We start from the raw sequence: 22,029 nt of genomic DNA, 5'->3' as shown, positions 1-22,029 counted from the left end.
TCCAGTAGTTTGCATACCACTGACACAAGACTCACCGGTCTATAGTTCCCAGGTTTCTCCCTATTACCTTTTTTAAACAAGGGAACTACATTTGCCATTCTCCAGTCTTCCCCTGCAGCCAAAGAGGATATAAGTTAATAGAGGCAAATGGCATGAGTAAAGATAGCTGGCTTAGACACGATGGGCTTATTCTATACCGTACAACTCTATGACTCTATAACTACCATTTTCCTTGTCAGTAGTTGCTGGCACAAGCTTACATGTAGGAACACCATGAAACTGCAATTATTTTGTCAGCAAATTCTGGACTATTAAATACCGAGCATCATGCAACTTCTTTAACACTGCAAAGGCTATTCATTAAAAGAATCAAATAGATTTAATACATTCAAATGATTTTTTTCACCAGTCATTTTATCACTTATGGCAGCACATTACCAGCTGCACAACCTTGAGCAAATAGGCTACTGGTTTTAATACAGATTTTTTTACTGATTGGTGTGCAAGCTGGAGTGTTTGCACTTCCCCATAGAACTGTTGCAATGGCTCTACCCATCTTCAGTGTGTACCAGTGTCTGTGATTCTGGGTCTCACAGCACACCGCACATGGACAACAGCTTGCCCCGCAGCACCAGTGCGTTTTGGGAAAACCAGAAGACATCATTCACTGCACCGATTGTTTCCAGTAGCAGCTGGTACTTGTCACAGTGGGAGTCTGTGCTATGCAGCTGTTCAGAACACACCTCCACAGACAGCTCTGCATCTCTTCCAAGACTTTTATTTTGGCAAAGAAATACTTCGCAATGAAACATTTCCAGTCCCAGGCAGTGTGTGTGGTGTAACCAATATTCCAATCAGGCATAAAAAATCTGACAGGGAGAATCAAACAAACAAGATCAAGTAAGCCTTGATGAGATGACAATCCATTCAGAGAGTCACCCCCCCTTGTCCACTGTCTCCCGTTCCTGCAGGGCTGTGATGACACTGCATGGTTAATTTTGTCAAAAGTCCCCTCCTGAGGAACAGCGGGTGTGAAACTTCCTTATGAAAGGTAAGTTCCAAGGCAACATCGCCATACGCCTCCCTCACAACACCAGGGATAGATAGATTGATCCTTAACACCTCGTGTCTACATGAGTTGATGTAACATATACAGAAAGTAGCCAGCCATTAGACACATTTCCCCAAACTTATTGTCTTCTGAAGACTGAAACAATAAGGTATACACAATTGCTCCATTATGAGCTCCAGATAAATCAAAAAAGGTCACGTGATTGCAGACATCCCACCCTGCAAAAACTCATTTCAGGGAGGTAGCACCCCCGTGCCCAATACTTTGTTTAGTGATTTTGTCTAATCTGTAAACCAAGTTGGGTATATGCGGAAAATGTGACATTAAAATATGTACTTATATTATCATGGAGTTGTTTTTTTATTCTATAATAACTTTAAGCAAGTCTACAGGAAGTTTGGCCTCATCACATTGGACATCAATAGAGTAGCTCCTTAGCAGCCAGCCAGCTAGTTAAATAACGTTAGCTATGCTAATGAACGAATGACACCTGTCAAACTCACCTCAACGTGTCTTTTACGTTTTAACCCACCATGGGCAATAGAAAAGTCACTGTTGCAAACAGTGCAGCGAGCAACACTGTCATTATTTTTGAGGTCGGCTATAAAGCCCGCCCACAGAGAAAACTGATAGGTCTACCTAGCATGAAGAGAGACCAATCAGGATGCTCCTTCCCTCTCGCTCTACCTCTCCCTTTCAAAAAAAAATCGATATCTTGGATATTGTATATAATTTGCAGGCATCAGGGAGCCGCTATCAATATGTGGGAGACTCCCAGAACTTCTGGGAGAGGTGGGATTTCTGTGATTGCACTTGCTTTAAGTATGGCATCACCAAGATCACTTTGGATCTGATGACCTGGTCCTGTCCCATGTCTGAAACTGATCACCACTGCCTGCATACCTGCTTTTTTTCTTGAACTACTCTCTGAACTCTTGGCTCCTCAGAGCCACATTCCCAGCACCTGCAGATAATTGAACCTGATGGTGAGATTAAGATTTGCTTTATTCGTCACATGTACATTGAAACATGGAGTGAAATGTGTTGCTTTGCATCAAAGACCAACACAGTTCAAGCTATGCTGGGGGCAGCCACAAGTGTTGCCACACTTCCAGTGCCAACATAGCAGGCCCACAACTTACTAACCCTAATTCTTTAGAACGTGGGAGGAAACCGGAGCACCCAAAGGAAACCCGTGGGGAGAATGTACAAACTCCTTACAGGCGGTGGCGGGAATTGAACCCCAATCTTACAGCTGATGATATATAGCAGCATTATATTAACCACTACACTACCATTCAGTCCTCCAGTCCTATACATGGATTACCATATCCCTGAGTAGTAAAAGGCCGTGAAGAGATGGAAATGACCATCAGGTCCAGCACAGGCTTAAACTTGATTGGTCATGAGCTTCCAGAGAATCTTGAAACCCCCACTGAGCAGTGCGATTGGGTGCCAGTCTCTCACTTCCTCTCTGTTCTTCTTCTGCACAGAGATGAGAACGATTATTCTGGTGCTGACATGTCGCCTACTAGGAACATAATTATGTGCACTGCCACCATTGAGGATATCTTCCATAGGGGATGCCATGAAAAGGTGGTACCCATTAAGGACCTGAACACCGAGGACATGCTCTCTTCTCATTATTACCATCAGGAGGAGGTACAGAAGCTTGAAGACACACACTCAATGTCTTAGAATGGCTTCTTCCTCTCCACCATCAGATTTCTGAATGTAAAATGAACTCATGAACACTACCTCACCATTTCTGCACTTATTTACATATATACACACAGAGTAATGTAATTCATATACGGTAGTATATTTTATGTACTGCACTGCTGCAGAAAATCAACATACGTCAGTGATAGTAAACCTGATTCAGATTCAGTAGATATGGATCTATCTGATACCACAGAGCCAAACTGAACTCCAACGGCAAGCCTTCTCATTTGCCTCGATGGGCCAACTTTGCCAGCTCTCTGAGGGTCAATGAGTGGTCCACAATTTTGCATTAGCTTTAATCTAACTCTTCCTAATGAATTATGGGAGACTGTCCAGCTCCATGCACATGGGTTTAGGATGGGGATGGGGTTGAGACTCACAGCAATGCAACCAGGCCAAAGGTACAGGATAACTCCGAAATGAATTCATTTATTGGCTTGCTTCATGATTTTATGAATCAATGCGCATTGTAAGATACATGTGTAATTATTGATGATGACATTGCTTATGAAGGTGAAGCGTACCCTTTTCGATGTTTTTTGAAACCATTTATTTATATGGTGCTCCCGACTGAGTACATGCCGGCTTTTGGAGAATTACCTGGTGTTCTTGACGATTTTCCTGCTGTTCGGAGATTTTCTCTGTCACCTCCCCGGTGCAGACACAAGAGGGATCACGCAACTGCAATATAACAGGCCGGTCAACTTCCCGAACTGACGTCACCGAATTGGACCGAACAGGAACATTGACTCCAGGGGCGGAGCTAGAACCCTCCGCACATGTCAATCAAACCACCGCGGAAACCATAGCAACCTGATCAACCGGCCTCCCACAGCTGTCAATCAAAGAACATTGCTTCCTGCCGCGGCGGCGAAGATTGTGGTCCGTTTCCATCATTTACAGGTTTGAAATCTCACCCACTTTATAGACCCATTCATTTTGTTCTCCCCATTAGATGCAGGCGAGGAGGGGCGCAACATGTAGTAATCATTTTGTTAGGGTTTCTATTTCGACGGTCATTCGGTGAGGAAGGTGTGAGTTAATCTAAAATGGCGGTCGTTAACGGAGAGTTAAAAGTCAAATATTTTCGGGGATATTTTTAAAGGAAGTACGCAGTAGCGTGGTCAGAAACAGATCACATTGCCACCGCTTCGATTCTTGAAGCGGTTGGCACTGACGACATGTTTAAAATTCACTTTTATTTAAACTTTTCTCGCGGTAAATTGCATCGCTCGTAGGCCGCCTGAAGCCTGCCCACGTAGGCCGGCGGTCACGTGGGTACTATCAGCGACGTCATGAATTTGGACTGGACTCGGCGCCAGTGTTTTAAAGAAGCAACATCCGGCCTCGGCGAAAAATCCATCTGTCCCCACGCTCAGATATTAAACTCACTCATCAGTCCTGTTGCAGCTTCTCCTCTCGCCCCCCCTTCCCTCATATTGCTGCCATTTGTCTAACTTTTCAAAAGTAAAGTCGCAAACGATAACTTTCATCCTATGTAAATGAATCGCGGAAAGTTGTACGTGTAGCGGAGGGAAAACAGCGGGCTTGGATGTTGGGGGGGGGGGGAAGAGAAGGTGAAATGAGCTTTGCTGGGGGAGGGTGGAGAGTTAATTTTGAAGAAAATAGTTGGAATGTTTTTGGGAAGGAGAAGTTGGAGATGCTGAGAAGTCGACTTGAGGGCAAAAGAAAATGTAAGGGTGGGGGAGAGGAGTGGTAAGGGCGGGAGTCAGCTGAGGAGGCGAGGGATTTGTGAGGGAATGGAGAATGAGGGATATTTGTGGGATAATAACACTCAATCCCTGCATCACTACCGTTCATTCAGATAAAGCTCATTTTCTTTCATCTCTGAATTAAACAAGTGACACTCGTTTGGGTTTTCTATATCCATACTCTTGATATAAAATCCAAGGTTTCAGCTCTTTTTTTTCTAAATGCTCTCTAAAACTGAACTATTGGCTTTAATATTCTACAAACTTAATTCCATTCATGGCACATATTTACCCAAAACATTTTGTCTCATTTCTGACACTTAATTCTGCTTTTTATTGTTCATTATCAGTTTACTCTGACTATTTCAAAGAATAATCTTAAAAAGTCAACATGACTACAGATTGAACACCACTTCATGCATCCAAATAAATTACATACAAGACTAAGCTTTAACTTTTAGTATCAAACATTGAGAAGTTTGTTAAAAGTAATCCCTTTGTCCCTAGAATATAAACAATTTTTACAGTCTTCTCTGCATTCTAAACAGCTAATATCTGATTATTTCTCCCATGGTATCATGTTGAAGACTAATTTAAACTACCTGCTTTCAATACGTGCCATTTTTGATCATCCTCACTAATTATTTCCAGTTTACAATACACAGTTGGCTCTTGCTGAAATCAGTTTCACTTCCATTTAGTTCCATTAATAAGATGTTAAATTCGTCCCTCTAGGATAGCTAAACATTGCAGGGTACTTCACAAGAGCACCCCTGTATAAGCAGGTATCTAAAAGTTTGCTCAATGAGGAGTGCTTTGAGAAAGTAACAATGAGAAGTAAATGAAGATGATTCTAGGATTGCAGCTGTAATTATGTTATCTAATGGTAGAGTTGGAGAAATGTTAAAAAGCCAAATTGAAAGCATGCAGGGTTACACTGAAAAAAACTTTAATTTACTTCAGCTTTATAGTAAATTCACATCTTATCCCATTCTACCACAATGATAAGTAACTGACCTGTAATCACCATTGGTTCTGTCTTTTTTTTTGAAATGTTGACAGTTCTTCAGCACACTTGTATTCAATAGATCCCATGGACATGTCAGTGACTTTCAAGTCCACTCTGTCTAAGCCTTTCAATATTCTATAGGTTTCAATGAGATTTCCCCCCTCATTCTTTTAAACTCCAGCAAGTATATGCCCAGAGCCATCAAATGCTCCTCATACATTAACCCTTTCATTCCTGGAATCATTCTCATAAACATCCTATGCACTCTCTCCAATGCCAGCACATCCTTTCTTCAATAAGAGGTCCAAAACTCAATACTCAACTGTGGTCTGACTTCCCTGCACTATATTCCACTGTCACTTCTTTGCCCATTCTCCTAATCAGTACAAATCTTTCTGCAGACTCCCTGCTTCCTCAACACTACCCGGCCCTCCAAACAGAGCCATCAATTCCATCATCAGAATCATTGACACATAATGTGAATAGAAGTGGTTCCAACACAGACCCGTTTGAAACACCAGGAGCCAACCAGAAAAGGCCCCTTTATTCCCATTCTTGTTCTGCCAGTCAGCCAATCTATCAATACTAGTAATCTTTCTGGTATTATCATGAGCTCTTGTTTAGCAGCCTCATGTGCGGCTCCTTGTAAAAAGCCTTCTGAAAATCCAAGTAAATAACATCCACTGACCCTCCTTTGCCTAAATTGCCAGATATTTCTTTAAAGAATTCCAAAAGATTTGTCTGTCAAGATTTCCCCTTAAGGAAACCATGCTGACTTTGACCTACTTTATCATGTGCCTCCAAGTACCTCCAAGATGTTGGGAATCCATTACTCATCCTTAATAATGAACTCCAGCATCTTCCCAACTACTGACATCAGGCTAACTGGCCTATAATTTTCTTTCTTTTGCATCCCTCCCTCCTTAAAGAGTGGAATGACATTCGTAATTTTCCAATCCTCAGGAACCATTCCAGAATCTAGTAATTCATGGAAGATCATTACTAATACCTCCACAAACTCTTCAGCTGCCCCTTTCAGAACTCTGGGTTATAATACATCTGGCCCAGGTGACTTAACTGCTTTCAGACCTTTCAAGCTTTCCAAGCATCTCCTTAGAGGATAGCAACTACACCCAGTTTTGCTCTCTGACATTTTTGAATTTCTGGTCTACTGTTGGCATCTTCCACAGTGAAGACTAATGCAAAATATGTATTGTTAGTCTGCCATTTCTTGGTCCAACATTACTTATCCAGCATCATTTTCCACCAGTCTAATATACACTCTCCCTTCTCTTTCACTCTTTACATATCTGAAAAAAATTTTGTATCCTCTTATATTATTGACTAGCTTACTTTCATATTTCATCTTTTTTCTCCTTACTGCTTTTTTAGTTGTGTTCTGTTTGCTTTTAAAAGATTCCCAATCTTCTAACTTTCCACTTTTTTTTCTATATTATATTCTGTTCTTTGCTTTTATGCTGTCTTTGACTTCCCCTTGTCAGCCATGGTTGTCTCATCCTCTCTTTAGAATACACATTTTTCTTGGGGAAAAATCATGCGCCTTCCAAACAGCTCCCAGAAATGACAACCATTGCTGATCTGCTGTCATACCTGCGGGTGTCGCTTTCCAATCAACTTTGGCCAGTTCCTCTCTCATGCCTCTGTAATTCCCTTTACTTTACTGTATTACTGATAGATTTGATTTTAGCTGCTTCCTTTCAAACTGCAGAGTGAATTCTATCATATTATGATCACTGCCTCTAAAAGGTTCCCTTACCTTAAACTCCTTAATCGTAGTTGGTTCAATACACAACACCCAATCCAGAATTGCCTTTTCCCTAATGGCTCAACCATAAGCTTCTTTTAAAAAAAAAGACATTCTACTAAATCCATCTCTTGGGATCCAGCATCAATCTGATTTTTCCGATCTACCTTCATATTTAAATTCTCCATGATTATCACAGTGTTGCCCTTTTTACATGCCTTTTCTATCTCCTGTTGTAATTTGTATCCCATCTAGCTACTATTCAGAGGCCTGTATACAACTCCCATCAGAGTCTTTTTACCCTTGTAGTTTCTTAAATCTACCCATGCAGTTTCTAACATTTTCTGATCCTATATCATCTCCTTCTAAGGATATGATTTCTTTTTTTTTACCAACAGAGCCACCACATCCCCTCTGCCTACCTGCCTGTGCTTTCAATACAGTGTGTATCCTTGGATGTTAAACTCCCATCTATAATTTTCTTTTAGACACTACTCAGTGATGCTCTCACCATACTTCCCATTCTCTAATTGTATTGATTAAAATATATCAATGTAGTTGAATCTTCTATAAGTTATGGTTAGTTTTTAACTTGGTTCTGAAGAATGAGTTTTAATTGTTTTGTTTTTTTAGGTCAACATGTTGACAAAAGGGATAAAGCGAAAATTTTCTGAAGAACAAGCTGTGGATGCCTGTCTTGATCCAGTTGGCAGTAGTGTTAGTTTGCCATACAACTTGCAACGCCAGTCACTTCTAAATATCTCATTGTTCAAACTTCAGCTGTGCAAAATGCTGGTGGAACCAAATCTTTGTCGCTCGGTGCTTATAGCAAACACAGTGCGACAGATTCAGGAGGAAATGATACAAGATTGCAGCTGGCAGGGACAAACTGCTTTCACAGGAAGTGATCTCTACGTAGGTCATACTTCCTCCGATAGTCTAGTTGCCACAGACTTCTTATGTACTCCAATAAAAGAGCAACATGTGGAAAGCTCCACTGCCTCCGCAAGTAATACCAGCAATATTACTAAAAGCAAGGTAAACTGTTCATCTTGTGAGAATATTACTTGTTCTGCAGCTGCTGCTTCTGTTAAAGACGCCAGTACTGTAAAAGATCTGGTTCAAGTGCATTTTGAAAATGATCTGAATATGTTGGAATCTGAGGAGCAGCAAGTGGATCTAAAGGAGTGTCCAAAGCCCTTGGATCAAGTATTCGGGAGTTTTGAAATTGCAAATTACTCTAGCCCTCTCACAGACATGACAATAGATGATTTGTTTGCGGATATTGATACCTCCTGGCACGAGCTTGACTCAGTTATGTCTGGGTTGATGACCAGTCCAAAAACGACACCAGTCATATTTGAATTACTAAATGGCTTGCCATCACACACATCAACACCCATAAATTCTGCCCAGAACTGTAAAACAGATTTAACTGAGCTTGATCACATCATGGAGATTATTGTTGGGTCCTAAGTTTTAGAATTTTCTTCATTTTAGGATACCTGTACATTTTTTGAATCTCTCTTGTAAAGTTTTCTGACCAATTTTTAAAAAGAACAATGTCACCACCAGTGCTCAGGTGATGCTTTTTGCTTGCGGTGCTTTCATTGCATTTGTTCTCTGTCAGAATTGTTAAAATTTAAATGGTACATATTTTCATACACAAATATATATATATTAATACCAATTAGCTTTTTTACAGTTTTAAAACTTACCTGTATGATTTTTTACTTCTCATAGTTTAAAATCTTTTGTATCAGAACAATATGATTCAAAGAAATTTTATGAAATGTCTTCCTTAGCTGTGCCAAGTAAAGATAACTTCTATTTCTTCTTACATTTTCAGAATTACCACTCAAATGGAACTCTATCAATTCTATGTGGTAATTCAGAAAAAATAATAAGGGAATTGTCACTATAAAATGAGGGGAAAATGTTCTTACATTGCTGTCTTACAAAGTTCTTAATTATAATCTTGAAATTCAATGTGTTAATAGTTGTACATGCTATAATGGTATTGAATTGTTTCCTTGCTAGATGCTCTGTGGACTTGACATGAAAATGTTCCACTTTGTTCTGTGTAATCGCAACAGTACTGTGAATCTGGGCACAGAAGACCACGCTGACTAAAGATTGAAAATTGTGTAAATTTAAAGGTTTATTCCCAATATTTAAAAAAATAAGCGCTTATGATTTATGTTTTATGGTGCATATTATTTCAAATTAAGCCATTTTTTTACAATTTCAAAAGCCATATTTTCTGATGGTTAGATAGTTAGCACAAGCTGAATTCTAATTGGGACTGTTGATCTAAGTTATTAAAAGTGTTATTTATTTATTTAAGTGAATATGATACATTTGTGTTGTAGCACAGAACTGATTATAATTATGAATCCTGATATGAAAGGCAATTTTTAGGCCAGTTTGTAAGCATTGTAGGAACTACTTTAAAAGAATCAGAATTATTTTTAACAGTATTATAATAGAGTTACTCTCTTTAAATAAAAACATTAGAAACATTTTCAATATATAAATAGCTCAATCTATCAACTTATAAGTCCCAGGAAAAAAAATTAGGTTAGGTTTTATTAAACTTGTTAAAATTAATCTATTTTGTATTATCCATGAATAAAGTACATTTATTAGTCTTAAGCAATAACATAGAAACTGAAACATTAATGTATACTTTTAACATTTGTAAATGTATGCTAGATTTTTTACGTAATTATATTATCTTAAATAAAAAAATTTCACATCTATTTTTGATTAATTATTTACTATATTAAACTTGTAAGCTTAAGAAGTGTTTTCCTCCATCCTGTGAATTAAGCTTTCTTTTTGTATTGAACTGTGTATTCTAGGCTCAGCAGAGTTAATATTATAGAAATAGGATATTCTTCCTGATTCCTTAAAATCCTACTTTGAGTCAAAGTAAATCATTTGCAGAAGACTGCATTGCATTACATCTCATAGGTGTTGGAGCCATTATCAAGGTGTTATAAAGGTGTTTTGGATTGAGAAAAGCATTTAGTTCTTTGTGACTTCTGATGATGTATGTGTGGAGGTTCTACATTCTTCCTTAAATTCCATACTCCTTTGCTATGAAGACCAAAATGCCTTTTGCTTTCTTAACTAATTGTTGAACCTGCCTGTTAGCTTTCTGTGATTCATGTCCTAGAGCAGCTAGATTCCTGTGTACTTTATTCACAATCTCTTTCCATCTGCCAGTTGATTTATCTAACTTAACTGAATGACCTAACAATTCTTCACATTACATTAGCGAGTCTTTTGCCCTCTCAATATATCTTCATCTTGTTGCAGAATCACATTATCCTTATCAAAACATGCCCTTGCACCTATTCACACTCTTCCAATAACATAGGCTTTTAATTTATGCACTGGAATCTTTTATGTGGTATCTTGTCAAATACATTTTGTAAATTAAATACATTGCAGCTACAAATTCCCCTCTATTCACCTCTTCCTGTTAGATCGTCAAAAAATTCAGACAAATTTGTCAAAACACAAAATACCTTTCATAAAGCCGAATTGACTGAATTTAATTATAGTCAGCTTTCCTAAATGATTAACTATTTCTTTGATTATTGGCTCCAGTATCTTGCTGACAATAACTTGAACTAGTTCCTCACTTCCTGCTTTTTTGAAGAAGGAAGTTTTCCAACATTCTGGTATCCTCTCATAATATAGACAGTAATGAAAATTTCTATCAATAAGTCTACCCTCTGCAGGCACTTCAAAATCCCATGGTGGATTCCATCAGATCCCGCTGACTTGTCCTCCTTTAGCCCTTTGTGTTTCTTCAGTTCTTTATCCCTTGCAATTTGAAACCTGAGTTGACTATTTCTACTCCTGTTTCTTGTGTACTTATTTATATATCTCTTAATGTGTACGAAAATACATGCACATAATAAAACAAAACTTTGCTACAGAAAGAAAGGAGATCTTGAGAGAACAGTAACCAAAACTTTGTTCTGAAGGGCAGTTTTATGTAGCATCTTGGAGGGAGAGAGGAGGAGTAGAAGATTGTATCTGGTAGATTGACTAAAATTTGGGATGTGCAGGAGGCCAGAAATGTTGGAAACCGGGGAAGAGGACCAGGGCAGTTACAAGATGAAAGGGAAGAGACCAATCACAAACAAGAGCAAATTTAGATGCTGGAAATCCAAGAAACACACACAAAATGATGGAGAAAATCAACAGGTCAGGCAACATCTATGGAAAGAGTGGTCAACATTTCGGGCCAAGACCCTTCATCAGGATGATGACTATACTCTTCCATAGATGCTGTCTGGCCTGCTGAGTTCCTCCAGCATCTTGTGTGTGCTGAAAGGGAAGAGACAGTAGGATGTAAAAACACGGATAAATTTTTTAATTTGAAAATGACCATGGGAGAAAGGGAAGGAGGAGGGGCACTGGGGGAGGTGATAGACAGATGAGGACCATAGGTAAGGGTGGGGGGGAACCAGAGTAAGAAATTGAAGGGGAAGGGGGGGGGGGGGTGGAAGTTAACAGGAAAAATCGATGTTCATGCCATCAGATTGGAGGCTACCCGAACAGAATGAGGTGTTGCTCCTCATGGCAAAAGAGGAGGCCATGGACCAACATGTCTGAACAGCAGTGGGGATAGGAATTACAATGTTTGGCCACCGGGAAAACCCAGCTTTTGCAGATGGGGCGAAGGTGCTAAACAAAGTAGTCCCAAATCTACGTCAGGTCTCACTAATGTATAGGAGGCCACATAGGGAGCACCGGATACAGTAGATGACCCCAACCGATTCACTACAAGATAGCTAGTGTTGACTGACTTAACGAGCTTGTGATACTGCTATTCCTCAGAGTTCAGGAGTTCCAACTACTACCTCATATGCAAAAGAACATTAAATAAGGCCACACTGGATCATGACTAATTTGAGATCTAAGATCAGGCAGTAATTATGCCCTGTTATTACAGGGCAACAAGGAGTAAAAAGTCCAAAGCTGATATCATACCTCACAAAAAGGAAGGTTATAGTGTGATAGAAATTAATCATCCAGCCTCAGGGTATCTCTACAGGAATTCTTCAGGCAGTGTCCTAGGCCTTGCCATCTTCAGCTGCAACATCAGTAAACTTCCATTCATCATTGTATTGGAAATGGAGATATTTACTGGTGGTTGCATAACGTTCAGCTCAACAAATGACACGCTTCAAGCTTGTATGCAGCAGGAGTTAGATCCCATTCAGTTGTGGGCTGACAAGTAGTAAGTCCACAAAGGTGTCAGATAGCAATCACCTCTGGCAAAAAGGAGTCTAATCCAATGATATTATTGCTGAGTTCACCAACATCATCTTGAGAGTCACTATTGACCAGAAAGACAACTGGACCTGCCACATAGTATTTTAGCTACACGAAAAGCAGGATGATGGATTTTCTGCAGTCAATAACTCACCTTTTGGCCAACCCCCCAAAGGGTTTCCATCACCTATATGGCACAAGCCAGGAGTGTGATGGAACCTTGTTCATTCGCTTGATTGGTATCTCATCCAGCACACATGCACAGTGACCACAGTATGTACCATCTATAAAATTTATCACAGTTAAGGATTGATTTGACTGGCTCCTGTGCATTCTTGCTGAAGATCCTGCAATCTTTTTATTGTCTAAACTACATTCTGTGATCAACCTGCACAGCTTTTCAGATGTGTGACATTCTGCTTTATACCTAATTGTTCGAAGCTACTATGGCAACAGAATAAATTGGAATATAAATACTGCACTTTGATTGTGACACCCCAAAGAGAATGCAATAAAAATATTAATCCATATCCACTCCACATATTTAGTGGAGATATTACTTGTTATTTGTGTCAGCAGTAATAAATCATTAATTCTTCCAATCATGTACCCAATTTGTTGTTATATTTACATAATGTGTGAATATAATCGACTGATTCCAAATTATCCAACAGCTAAATATATCTTCCATTCCACAAATAATTGCTTATAGAGCCTTGAAAAAGTATTTAGCCTCCAACCCTTTGTTAGCATAAATTAGTTTACAAAATCAGGGATTTTGATCAATTTAAGCGAGATTTTTTATTTGTGAATAACATGCTCCTTTTTTCACAGTGCCCCAAAGACAGGAAAAATTGAAAGGTATGAAAAACTAAAAATTCAAAAACTGGAATATCAGCAGTTCAAAAGTATTCATCCCCCTTTCCTGTTCTTGGTTGAACCTCCTCACAACTGTAGCAGCCAGTATTTTTGGATAAGTCTATCAGCCTGACACAACGTGATGGAGCAAGATTTGTCCATTTCTCCTTGCAAAATTGTTCAAACTGTACAAGGTTAGTTGGAGAGAGGCAGTGGACAGCAATCTAAGCATCGCCAGAGATGCTCAATCAGGTTAAGGTCAGGACTCTGACTGGACCGCTTAAGGACAGTGTGCTATGGGCCTTTGTCCCACCTAAAAATGAACTTCCTCCCAGTTTCAACTTCCTGGCAGAGGAAAGCAGGTTTTTATCCAGGATCTCTATTTAGCAATGTTTATCTGCCCATCAATCATGGCCAGATTTCCAATCCCTGCTGCTGAAAAGCATCATCATAACGTGATGCTGTATCCACCATACCTTACAGTAAAGATGGTGTTATCTGGAAGATGCGTTGTATTAGATTTACGCCACACATACTGCTTAGTATTCAGGCCAAAAAGTTACACTTTAGATTCAACCAACAACAAGACCTTCTTCCAATGGAGAAATAGAAAAGTACAGCTGAGTGACAGGCCCTTCATTCAGCCCATCTAGTCCATCTGAACTGTCTAATAAAAACCATTGGCCTCCATACCCCTCCCATCCATGTACCTATCCAAACTTACCTTAAGTGTTGAAATAGAGCTCATGCACCACTTATGCTGGCAGCTTGTTCCACACTCTCACAGCTATCTGAGTGACAAAGTTTCCCCTCATGTTCCCCTTAAACATCTCACCTTTCAACCTCAGCTCATGACCTCTTAATTGTAGTCACACCCAATTAGTGGAAAAAGCCTGTTTGCATTTATCCTATTTAAATCCCTCGCAATTTTGTATACTTCTATCAAATCTCCCCTCAATCTTTTACGTTCCAGGTGATAAAGTTGTAACTTAATCAATCTTATAACTCAGGTTCTCCAGTCCTGGCAACTTCCTTGTAAATTTCCTCTGTACTCTTTTTATCAATCTTATTTACATCTTTGCTGCAGGTAGGAAACCAAAACTTTCAACATAACATCCCATCTCCTGTGTTCAATACATTGATTTATAAAGACCAATGTGATAAACGTTTTCTTTACAACCCTATCTACCTGTGCCGCCACTTCCTATGAATTATGGAACTCTATTCCCAGGTCCCTTTGTTCTACCACAATGCTCAGTGCCCTACTGCTCTTTGTGTAAGACCTAGCCTGGTTGGTCTGACTGAAGTACAAAACCTCACACTTGTCCGTGTTAAATTCCACCTGCCATTTTTCCAGCTGATACAGATCCCACTGCAGGCTCTGATGGTCGTCTTCACTGTCCACTACACCCCCAATCTTGGTGTCATCTGCACACTTGCTGATCCAGTTAACCACATTATCATCTAGATCATTGATACAGATGACAAACAACAATTGACCAAGCACCGATCCGCTTGGCACTCCACTACACCTCCAATCAGAGAGGCGACTATCTACTATCACTCTCTGGCTTCTTCTACAAAGCCAATGTCTAATCAAATTTACTACCTCATCTTGAATGCCAAGTGGCTGAACCTTCTTGACCAACCTCCCATCTGGGATCTTGTCAAATGCCTTGCTAAAGTCCATGTAGACAACATCCATTGCCTTTCCTTCATCCACTTTCCAGTTACTTCCCCAAAAAACTCTAGAAGATTGTTAGACAAGACCTGCCATACACAAAGTCATGTGAACTACCCATAATCAGTCCCTGTCTATCCAAATACTCATATATCCTGTCCCTTAGAATACCTTCCAATAACTTCACCACAGCTGATGTCAGTCCCACTGGCCTATAATTTCATGGTTTATTCTTAGAGCCTGTCTGAAACAGCAGAACATTAGCTATTCTCCAGTCCTCCTCTACCTCACTGCTACTTCACCTTACTTCTACAGGCTGTGTCCATCTCCCAAGTAAATACAGATGCAAAAAAATTCATTTAAGATCTCCCCCATCTTTTTTATCTCCACATATGGATTACCATTCTGATCTTCCAGAGGACCAATTTTGTCCCTTGCAATCCTTTTGCTCTTAACATATCTGTGGAATCCCTGAGGATTCCCCTTCACCTTGTCTCCTCTCATTCTTCTGAATTCCAGCAAGTACCGTCCCAGGTGACTCAATCTCTCCGCATAACCCCCTCATCTCTGGAATCAACCTAGTGAACCTCCTCTGCACCACCTCCAAAGCCAGTATATCCTTCCTCAAGGAGACCAGAACTGCATGCAGTACTCCAGGTGCAGCCTCATCAGTACCCTGTATAGTTGCAGCATAACCTCCCTGCTCTTAAATGTAATCCCTCTAGTGATGGCCAACATTTCATTTGCTTTCTTGATAGCTTGTTACACCTGCAAACCAACCTTTTGTGATTCATGCACAAGCACTCCCAAGTCCATCAGTACAGCAGCATGCCACCATTTTTTACCATTTAAATAATAATCTGCTCTTCTATTTTCCTTCCAAAGTGGATGACCTCACATTTACCAACATTGTACTCCATCTGCCAGACCCTTGCCCACTCACTTAACCTATCTATATCTCTCTGCAGACTCTCCATATATTCTGCACAATTTGCTTTTCCACTCAATTTAGTATCATCAGCAAACTTAGATATACTACATTTGGTCCCCTCTTCCAGATTGTTAATGTCTATCATGAACAGTTGTGAGCCCAGCACTGACCCCTGTGGCACACCACTCACCACTGATTGCCAACCAGAGAAACACCCATGTATCCCAACTGTCTGCTTTCTATTAGTTAACCAATCCTCTATCCATCCATCCAACTCTCTGCATCCTTATCTTATGGATACATCTTTTATCTGGCACCTTATTGAATGCCTTCTAGAAATCCAAGTAACTAACATCCATCTGTTCCCCTCTATCCACAGCACTCATTATATCCTCAAAGAACTCCAGTAAGTTTGCCAAACAGGACCTGTCTTTGCTGAATCAATGCTGTGTCTGCCTGATGGATCCATTTCTTTCCAGCTGCCTCACTATTTCTTCTTAAATGATAACTTCAAGCATTTTCCCAACTACAGATGTTAAACTAACTGGCATATAGTTACCTGCCTTTTGCCTACATCATTTTTTGAACAGTGGCATGACATTTGCTGTCTTCCAATCCATCAGGACCTTTCCAGAGTCCAGAGAATTTTGGTAAATTATCACAAAAACCTCTATTATAACTTTTGCCATTTCTTTTAGTACCCTGGGATACATCCCATCAGGACCAAGGGACTTCCTAACTTCAGGCCCACAAGTTTGCTCAGCACTATCTCTTTAGTGATACATGGTCATACCTTTCTTATTCCTCATTTCCACCCATGAAGCCTCAATAGATGAGTTCTCCAGTCTGTTCTGACCCAGCACTGCCATGGCATTTTCCCTGGCTAGTAATGCCACCTCTCCCTCTTTAATCCCCTTTGCTCTGTTGCATATAAAAATAACGGAACCCTGGAATGTTGAGCACCCAGTCCTGCCCCTCCTGCAATCAAGTCTTACTAATGGTTACAGTATCTGCTAGAAAGCTTACACTGGGGAGGAAGTTCATTCTTCAGCAGGACAACAACCCAAAGCACACTACTGGAGCAACCATGAAGTGGCTTCAAATGAGAACAGTTAATGCCCTTGAGTGGCCCAGTCAGAGTCCTGACCTTATCCGAATCGAACGCCTCTGGCAAGACTTCAAGTTTGCTGTCCACTGCCGCTCCCCAACTCACCTGGCACAGCTTGGTGCAAAGCTAATAGAGACTTTCCCAAAAAGACTACTGGCTATAATAGCTGGTTCAACTAAGTACTGAGCAAAGGGGAACAAATACTTTCGAACTGCTAACATTTCAGTTTTTAGTTTTTCATGCTTTACCATTGTCCCTATTTTTTGGGCCTTACAATGAATAAAGGACCATGTCATTCACAAGTAAAAGTTCTCGGTTAAATTAATCAAAATCCCTGGTTGTAATACTCATTTATGTGAACAAAGGTTTGGGGGCTGAATACTTTTTCAAGGCACTGTATACTTTTAGCTTATAAGGCATAATTAAATTTTCAGAAATTGCCTATGTATATTTCAACCCTACATTTCAATGGGAAAACACTTTCCCTCTATTTCCTTAGCGTTATTACAGAAACTGGGTCATTTTTGCATGTATATTATCGATACACTGCAGTTATTCCACAACAAGAATGAAGATTAAAGGGTTAAAATGTTTGATAGCCAAAATACTTTTGAATTGCAGGAATGAGGAAAAGCTTGGGGGGAGAGAATATAAAATGCTGCAGCAGATGAAAAGAAAGGGATTAAGATAAATTATCATTGTACAAGGCAAAAGAGAGTTAAAACGTCACAACACTGTGATATATCTAATGATTAAAATTAGCTTTATTTGTCAACTTACACTGAACCATACAGTGAAATTGTTGCTTGTGTCAATGACCAACACAGTCCATCGATGTGCCAGGGGTAACCCACAAGTGTCACCATGCTTCTGGCGCCAACGTAGCACGCCCACAACTTACATAAAGATTTTATGTCTTTAGAATGTGAGAGAAGACCAACGCACCTGGAGGGAGCCCAAACTGTCACCAAGAGAACGTATAAACTTCTTACAGACAGCAGCAGAAATGAACCCAGATTGCGGGTACGGTAAAGCATTACACAAACTGCTACGCTCTGACAGGTACCTAGCTGTGCCAGCATATCCAGTAGTGCTGCTGACCAGTTCCTGCAACCTGGTTAGCTTTGCAGAATTTGCATCTTCTCCCTGTGATTGTGTAGGTTTCCTCTGGGGGGGGGGGGGGTTTGGTCGTTTACGTGGTCTCTGTAAATTGTCTCCAGCGTGTGGCCGAGTGGTAGAATCTGGGCTGGGGAGAGTTGATGGGAATGTGGCGGAATAAAACGGATTAGGATACAAATGGTTAGATCTGGATTCTGTGTGCCTAAGGGGCCATTTCCATGCTACACCTGCACAGGACTCAGTGGAGAGATTGATCCGTGGGAACACTAGCACCCTTACCTACTGTACATATGCTCTATGACACAGTGGGGCAGTGGTTATGATTTGATGTTGCTGAACTCAGTAGTTAACTTGGAAAATAGTGAAGTTCCTAATCAAAAAGTGAACTTCCATTCCATTGGAATACTGGGAGACCAGAGCAGAAAGAACAACATGGGAATGGGTTGAGAATTAAAGTAACACAAGTTTGCAGAATGAATTGCAGAATGGCCACCAAATCACCTTTTGATTTTACAATTGCATTTAAAGTAATGGAAACAGTATATTAAAGTGAAAGTACAACTAACTTTCTGTTTTATCTGGAAGGAGTGCTGTGGCATTAGAATGTGAGACGGAAGGAGGAGGTATAAAGGCAGAACTCTTTATCCTGTGCTCGGAAGGGTGTTGTAGCTCCGGATGAAACTTATAATAACAGAGTAGTGGACCTGTGTTGTGCAGAGAATGGTACCATCAGAAGGCTGAAATGGGAGGTGTAGGGACGGAGGCAAAACACTGCCAATGGCAGAGAATGATATGCTGTGTGTGGAAAGCGGTGGGCTGAAAGGTGAAGGAAAAAATGAATCCTAACGTGATTGTGGGAAGAGAGAAAAGATGAAAGCAGAAGTTTGTTAAATGGTTTGGCCAAGTCAATGATCCTTTCAATCAAAACAATTAATCACATTCACGGAGAGTTTTTAGAAAAGGAAGACATTCAGCTCCTCCTCTTTTTCAGACATTTCTTAACCCAATTTGTAAATCCTACCAAAACTTCGCACAATATTTTTTTCCGTCTCCTCTGTGCAAACTACAAATTACAAGTATGTGCGACAGGAAATGTCTGGAGAAATACTGTAGTAATCTTTAAAGAGCAATACTTAGCTATGCAATATCAAAGTAATTTTAACTTTTTTTCTGCATTTGCAACTTTGTGCTAAACTCTTAACATACATTTTCAGTTAGCCAGTATTCAATTCTTAACTTTTTTTCTGACTAGCCTACAATTCACCCCCAGATAATATTTATCTCACGATTACATAAGACGCAGTTACAATGATTTGTATCGTCATGTTACCAAGTATATGTCAGAGAAGATAAAGTGGGTCTTCTTCGGCCGGAAAACAAATGCCAATACAGTAAACGGATTAGCTACACGGACGAATTCCAGCAAAATGCGGATTAATCGAAAACAACAGGGAATATTTTCTGCAGAAATAATTGATTTGTAAGGAACTATGTTTCGGTACTGTTCACGCAACGACGATAAATGGTCTGTCAAAGATTGGCCAGTGGTTGCTCAATAGAAATATCGCACCTCTGCTAACGCCAAGGAGCTATAGTAAAAGCTGCCTCCAGCGCACTTTAACTCTGTCACCACTGACTGCTGGGGATTTAACTATTCTATGCCTTGAACGTGTTTAACCATGCACAAAATCTAGAATTAGGTTACTGCAAATTCACCACTGACTCGTTATTGTATAAGAAGCTAGTGAAGATATACACTTTTAACGCCATACCTCTATTACTGACACATAATTAATATATAGTGCGCTCTCTCACGGGTTAAAGCACATCCCACGTTTCCGCTCGCTGTGCGGGCACCCGCTTTGCTCCGATACATACACACGAGCGCGCGCGCACCCACACAGCCTTGATTGGTCAAAATTAGGGCGGCCGTAACTAGTGAGGCAAGCCATAGACCAATAAGAAATCGCCCTTTGTGGCCCGGACGATGCCTTCCTCCAATGACGGAGCGCGCACCTGACGAACTGTCAATCACCGAGTATCTTTCGCGTAGTTTCGACGGTCTGAGCTTTAGAGTCGCTTTTGAGCAAGCGACGAGAGTGAAAGATTTCGGAACGTCGGTCCTGTGGGAAATGTACCGGCTTTGGAAGCGACCTGCGATGTAGATCCAAGATATATTGGCGTAAATGGCTCCGAGAGACTACGGTCCCACTAACATTACTGATTAATCTGTTACCTACGGTGCCCTTTGCTAGTCGACAGAAGGAAGTTACAAAAGTCCCCTCTGCATTAAGGTGGGTGTTGGAGGCGTATTGGACATTCGGTTTATTTTGTGGTGGATAAGCATTTTACACAATTATGGCAGAGTAAAGTAAAAATCTTCTTATACAATCAGCGTCGTATTTGTAATATTATACAAGCCATTGAATAACCAGGACTGCCTTTCGAAGCTCCAGGACCTTAATGGTTGTCGTGAAGAGTTTATTGAGAAGCTGATTTTGTAGAATCTTCAGTGCTATCTAGTATATGAAAAAAAAGTGCCCGATATGTTTTAAATATGTAAAGGGATTTTGTATAGGCAAAGGGGTTTTAATAGGCATCTGTTTAACTGAATTCTTGCATTTGAAACGCGAATGTAAAAAAAAACCGCCTACGGTTTATAATATTTGGTTACAGGATTTCTTTAGTTACAGTCTGGTGCGTTTTAGTATGTTGTTCTTCCAGCCCATTCGACTTCCAAGTACGTACTTCGGGAGAACTGGTTGTTCCGCTCGGTCTGTCAGACGACTTCACCAGAACGACGCTTTGGCAGATAATGTTCCAATTTAAAAAATGTAATTTTGCACCCAATTAAAGAGCAGCTAAAGAACTGGGAAGAGGTGGATTCGTGAGATTTTCCCGGCAGATTATTAAATTAAATTGAAAAGGATCGACGATTTCTGAGGAATCTTATTAATCACGTGACCATTTGTAGCGACAAAGATCATATCTTTTTAAGATCCCTGTTTTGTGCAGACTAATCTCAGAGTGCTACTGAAACTTTCTACTCGATGTCTGTCGTGTCCCTGGGAACGTGGAGAAGGAAAACTTGTAAGATGTTCTTTAGGGAATTTATAAATATTAATTAGTTTTCAGATGGAATATCAGAATCTGTGACCTGAAGCCAATGACAGATCATTTGGCGTTCCAGTGATTGCTCACACTTATTGCCAGTGGGACGACTCTTTCACTGAACGTGACAGAAGCTCTATCTGAACAAGGAGGCTGACAGATTCCTTGTGGGGTGGAGACTGACTTGGGAGCCAGAATTCATTTAGTGCCATTGGTTCAACAGAGGATTGGGAGGGATTTGGAAAGTAGGAAGGGAGAAATCAAGAAACAGCCTTGGGATGGGGGGAATCAAAAACACCCAATCAAACACCTTTTATCATGTTATAATAATATTTAGTAATGGCAATGAATGAAAATCAAATTAATTTCGTATTGTCTTTTTGGTATCTGTTAACGTTTTTTTGCTGAAAGTAATGTTACATTATTGGTTTCATTGCAATGGATCTTACACTAGGGACAAAGTGATAACTATGAGCTTCTTGGTTAATGTCATTTGCTTTAAGCCAAATGTTATTTTTTGCTTTAATCAATTGTTTTGATAGGATTAAAGTTCTATATGGATGTTGAAGATCCAAAATAAAAACTAAAAATGTTTGGGATATTTTCTGTGGTTTGCAGGAATGTATTCTGAGGAAGGGTT

General features: G+C 40.1%; 1 protein-coding gene across 1 annotated transcript in view; it reads left to right on the top strand.

Annotated features, from left to right (window-relative positions):
- The first annotated feature begins 3,581 nt into the window (after positions 1–3,581).
- Positions 3,582–22,029, top strand: part of LOC140724537 (uncharacterized) — a 59,616-nt gene continuing 41,168 nt past the window's right edge. Inside the window, exons 1-3 of the mRNA XM_073038979.1 lie at positions 3,582–3,700; positions 7,917–8,747; positions 20,385–20,572. Of these exons, the coding sequence (XP_072895080.1) occupies positions 7,923–8,747; positions 20,385–20,572 (1,013 nt within the window). The 5' untranslated portion in view covers positions 3,582–3,700; positions 7,917–7,922. The remainder of the gene's footprint in view (positions 3,701–7,916; positions 8,748–20,384; positions 20,573–22,029) is intronic.

Source organism: Hemitrygon akajei, chromosome 3, assembly GCF_048418815.1.
Source record: "Hemitrygon akajei chromosome 3, sHemAka1.3, whole genome shotgun sequence".
Lineage (NCBI taxonomy): Eukaryota > Metazoa > Chordata > Chondrichthyes > Myliobatiformes > Dasyatidae > Hemitrygon > Hemitrygon akajei.
The sequence above is the reverse complement of the archived record's forward strand: the minus strand, read 5'-3'. Positions and strand labels throughout refer to the sequence as shown.